At 49.1% G+C, this 4,796-nt stretch overlaps 2 protein-coding genes and 1 pseudogene across 2 annotated transcripts, besides 8 other annotated features; all 3 read left to right on the top strand.

The window, feature by feature from the left end:
- On the top strand, window positions 1–2,532 carry Tc00.1047053503751.10 (uncharacterized protein; the record flags this gene model as incomplete). The annotated part of the gene is made up of 1 exon (XM_798785.1): window positions 1–2,532. A coding segment is annotated over one exon (2,532 nt), but the record flags the coding sequence as incomplete, so codon positions are not given.
- Window positions 1–4,796: a sequence feature (heterozygous, Esmeraldo-like haplotype).
- Window positions 827–850: a microsatellite.
- Window positions 2,709–2,852: a sequence feature (T-rich).
- Tc00.1047053503751.20 (uncharacterized protein) lies at window positions 2,981–3,421 on the top strand (the record flags this gene model as incomplete). Its single annotated transcript, XM_798786.1, has 1 exon — window positions 2,981–3,421. One exon carries the CDS (start codon window positions 2,981–2,983, stop codon window positions 3,419–3,421), a length of 441 nt encoding a protein of 146 aa, XP_803879.1.
- Window positions 3,077–3,121: a microsatellite.
- Window positions 3,350–3,385: a microsatellite.
- Window positions 3,603–3,641: a microsatellite.
- Window positions 3,651–3,678: a sequence feature (AT_rich).
- Window positions 3,878–3,991: a sequence feature (A-rich).
- Tc00.1047053503751.30 lies at window positions 3,997–4,796 on the top strand (annotated as a pseudogene; the record flags this gene model as incomplete).

Raw genomic sequence — 4,796 nt, 5'->3', positions numbered from 1 at the left:
CGAGCCTCTGGAGATGTCGAGCCGCATGCGGGCATCGCATCATTTTCGCGTATTTCACCCAAACATTTGACGGCCAGTCCGACATGGATCATAAATCAGATGCATTCGCCCACATCATTCACCGCTTTAAAGGTTGCAAGGGCTGACAGGGCGCCAGACGATGTTGCGACTGCGGCCATCACTATCGGTACCACTGTTACTGCGGCTTCTGCTCCCGCTGGTGTTTCAAAAGTTGCCGTTGTTAACCCCGCTGCTCGCACTTCTCCCTCCTCCACAGTACAGGTTAGCGATGGAGTAAGGATAGCACCAGTGCCAAGTCCACAACATCGCGACACGTTACCCACGACCGAACACGCACCTGACGCAATCAACCCAAGCAACTTTGCTACTGAAAGCCTAACTGAACATTCCGTGTCTTTTTTAAAGAAGCCTCAGGAAACGGAGAGCGCCTTACTTCTCCAGAGCAGTGTGGACTTCCTTGAGGTTGATCCCCAAGAGGAACTGCAAGCGAGGAGGTTTGAAACGCATTCTTCACGGAAGTCCGAGACGAATTCTGTGGACAATATGGCATCGGCTGCATCATCGCCGACAGGAAGCAGTTGGTCTCAACGAGAGGTGCATTCAGCGATATCAACAACAGAACGGCGCATTGTGGCCTGCTCTGGAAACCCAAGCGTTGCCACACAGCATGACGCAGGGAGCGTTGAATTCCGTTCAGTTGAAGTCCAAACGGACTGTGAATCTCCAGCAAAGGAAATTGTATGCGATATCTCGCTGGGGAATACTCAAGGAGCACTTCAAGAGCCGACCGAAGCAGCTCCACGGCAAGAAGAAGAAGAAGAAGAGGAAGGGGGAGCAAAGAACGTCCTGGGTTTGAGCAGCATTCACCTTCCCCATACGGTTTCCAATCTAACTGTGTCGTCGACGAGGCCGGCGCTTGAGAAGTATGGCATGGGCACACGTTGTGAGGAACGGAACGAAGAGGCTCATTCATTGGAGGCTGAAGAAGAAGGCGTATCGAGCAAAGACAGCGCCGCCGAGCCCGTCGCAGATGGTTTTAATGAGGCTTTGAATGGGAAATCGCAAGAGTCTGCTTGGAGTGTGCCGAACCAGGAAGAGGAAGGAAAGGGGCCAAAAAATGACTTGAGTTCAAATGATGCTTTCAAAATTCTAACACATCACAGTGGCTCTACGGAAGCCACTGAGATGCAGCTAGAGCAGCCCCTCACTGTGACGAAGGATGTTGCGTTCAGGGCTGGCCGTATTGTGGAGAAATGGCTGGATGTGAAGGCAAAATGGCAGGGACTTTCCATCAGCCATTTACTGAAACGTGAGTCGAGTGCCGTCATCAAAGAGTTCCAACATTTTCTTGCTGTCTGCATGGAACTCAAGCAAAGGCACGCGGATTATCTTGCATACCTTGACTCCCCGTATGGACACACAGTGCGGGGGGATCTGGTTCTCCGAATATCGTTGCTTGCGACATCGAACATGGAGGGCGATGGCGGCGGTGAGATAAAACCCCCGTGGAGACCTGCGGAATTGCATGGTGAGAGTGCTGAAACGCCCAGTGAAAAGTCTAACGACGATTTCAAAAAAAACAATATTTGTGACGCGAAAAGAAAGTCAAGTGCGGCGGCTCTGGCGACGGAACTTTTGAAGTTAAGTGTGCGTGAAGTAAGTGCCAACTTGGGGTGCGGCGTTTTGCACATATTCCGTGTGGGAGGTACGTGCCCTGCGCTGTACTGCACTCTCATGAAGCCATACGCTGACGGTCCGGGCGAGATTACACTCATGGGAGAGTCATTTCCAGTGGAGGTGCTAAGAACGACCATCTTGGAGGATCTGTGTGAGGCACGTGAGGAGAGTCGCCGTGACTGGGTTCAGCTCTCCACGCTATGGAAGGAAGCCATTTCTGGTGTCCTTCAACACGGTGTCTTTACGGAACACATGCAAAAAGTGCGGCAATTGTTTTTTGAGCTCGCTTTCTTACTACACTGCCCTGGAGAGATACGGCTCAGTGTCAGGTATCAGCGACACATGGACCCTTTTCCGCCCAACAACGCTGAATGCGTGGTCCAGACGGAGAAGACGGAGGGCGATTTTAACGTCACAGGAACATCCAACCGGAGTCCGTCCAGAACGAGTTCCACGGAAAGAAAGGCCGCTCTTTCAAACTTGTGTAAAGAATTTCTTCCACACCTGCAAGAACTACAGGACACCTACTATCTGTATTTTGAGCTTCTTGAGCCTTTTCTTCTGCATTCAATGTGCCATCTGGACACGGTTTCGACTCTCACAGACGCGATGAAATGTAAAGAGTTGGTTGATTTCCTGAAAGTCACTCATGAGGCACAGATGTTGGAGCAGCGAGCAGAAGAGACTGGGACACCCTTGCCATTGGCCGTTGTGGAAGAGGAACGAGCGGCTTTTCTTAAATTGGTGGGAGCACGAAAGGCAGGTGAAATTATGCCGCTCCCCCAAGAGTGGTGGGAGGCTGACAACTTGAGCAGCAAAAACAAATTTCCTTAACGATGTTTTTTGGCAGCGAGATTGTACTTGCATGACAACCGGAAACAGAAACAACACGAGAAGGCATTTTATGACTATCCATACAACAATAACAAAAACGAGCGTTTTTCTCTTTCCTCTTCCATTTTTTTTTTTTTTTGGATGTGCTGTCTTGTCGAGCAGTTATCATTATCGTTTCTTTGTTGTTCGCTATTCTTTATCGCTTTTTTTTTTTTTTTTTTAATTTGCTTCAGGTCTCATCAATACTGCTGTTTTTTTTTTTTTTTTTTTACCTGTATGTGTGTGTGTGTTTATTTGTGAAATTTTTTGTTTTTGTTTTTCATACCTTTGATGCAATGGGCATGCATGTGTTTCTGCCGGCATTATTGTGCTATTTCTTGGGCGAGAGGGATGCGGCAGCCCAATGATGATAAGGGTGTAGAGGACCGTGACAATTGAGAGGGGAGGGATGTTGATGATTGATGGAAAAGAGGAGGGGGAACCGACGAAGACAAAAAACAACAACAATAAAAAGAGAGTGGGAGGATCCTTTCTCTCCTTTTTTTATGCGTGCATGTACGTATGTATGTTTCTGTGTTTGTATGTGTGTGCGCGACGTCTCCCTTCAACGTGGGTGACGACGACTGCCACACTTGACGTGACGAGTGTTGTGAGGGACATGATTCTTCTCAAGACACACACACAAAAAATGTATATATACATGTATACATTTATCTTTTTTGTTTGTTTGTTTTTGTGCCTTGCGGTTCTTCCTCTCCTCCCTTTTTTTTTTCTCTCTCTTATTGGTTTGGTTCATAGTAGTAACATGACGGGTGTCTTTTTTCCTTTTCTTTTTTTTTTTTTTTTTTTTTTTATTGTGTGTGTGTGTGTGGGAGGGGTTTGCCCGTGAGAGCTGCATGTTTTCAACGGGCATCGTCACCCCCTCCTTTTTCCCTGTTCCCACGTCTATTAGATGACTCATCGCCTGCTCCGCATGTCTCTCTTTTTCTTTTTCTTTCTATCGGTGTTTACGTTTTCCTCGCACCTCGCACGGCGACGAATGAACGGGAAAAGGAGCCGCAAAAGGCTTTAAAAAAAGAAAAAAAAAAGGAAGAAAAAAAAAAAAAAAAGGATAAAAGTATTATTTCATTATTATTATTATTTTTTGGCTTTACTCCCACTCTGCTTGTGGCTCGTGTGTCTTGCAGTGGTTGGTGACACGCGTAAAAAGGGGTGCGTGAGGAGGAGGAAGAAGAAAAACAACAGCGACAAGCGAAGCACCGGAGGGTCAGGCATAAGTAGGAGGAGGGCGGTTGGCCGCGGTTTGGGCATCTCATTCGCCTTGGAGCTAAGAGGGGGATAGGGAAAAAAGAAGAACGAAAACAACAACAGAAACAACAAAACCACAAATCTCCAACAAAAGGAGGAGCAAAAACGTGAATTTGACGCAAAAACAAACAAATAAACGAACAGAAGAACACAGGCATGTCAGATTCAGCAGACCTGGTGGAAGAAATGCCCGCCGGCCGCGACGGTGAGCTTCAACAGCCGCCCATGGAAGAACGTCCGCCGACTCGACGAATAGTGCCAGAAATATTTTTTGAAACACAGAATTACTACCAGCCACAGCCGCAGCCGCAGACGATCAGCCGGCGCACCAACGGAGGGCGCACGCGTCTCGATGGCAAACCACCAGAGGCACCGCAGATCCAGACGCCGGTACAGCCTGCTGCTGCCCCGCGACTACTGCAATTGTCAAGGAGGGGCAGGGGGCCAGTATTGGAGAGAATGAAAATAAGGGCTGCCTCAGAGGCGTCTCGTGAGAATGGATTGGGCGGGAAAGCTGCAGTGCAACAAAAGCGATTTTCTCGTCGTGGCACAGCGACTCGACGTTCTCCTCACGGCGATGGGAGGTATGGTGCTTACGGAAAACTTCTTCGAGATGCGGCGAGGGAGCTTGCGATGCGCTCTCCTAGCGGAGTTCGGTCGGCAGATGGAGGGTCACCGACTAGTTCTGCGCGAAAGAAGGAACGCGGTCGCTCCAAAACGGCTTCTTGTGGTCGTGTTTCTCCTGAGGCTACACCCACGATTCATTCCTTTTCTGTTTCCGCGAGAGGCAGTACATCGCGTGAACGAAGACAGCAGAATGTATCTGCGACCAAAGAAAGCCCTGGGGACATTGGGGAAGCAGTGGCAACTGCTAGCCGCAATGGCGGGAGGCAAAGCAGCTCCTCCGTCTCCGCTTTGCGGCGTGTGGTGCACCAGCCGGGGTCCCATTAGACCAG

This window comes from Trypanosoma cruzi, genomic scaffold (genome assembly GCF_000209065.1).
Source record: "Trypanosoma cruzi strain CL Brener 1047053516589 genomic scaffold, whole genome shotgun sequence".
Classification (NCBI taxonomy): domain Eukaryota; phylum Euglenozoa; class Kinetoplastea; order Trypanosomatida; family Trypanosomatidae; genus Trypanosoma; species Trypanosoma cruzi.
This window is presented reverse-complemented; position numbering and strand designations above follow the sequence as displayed.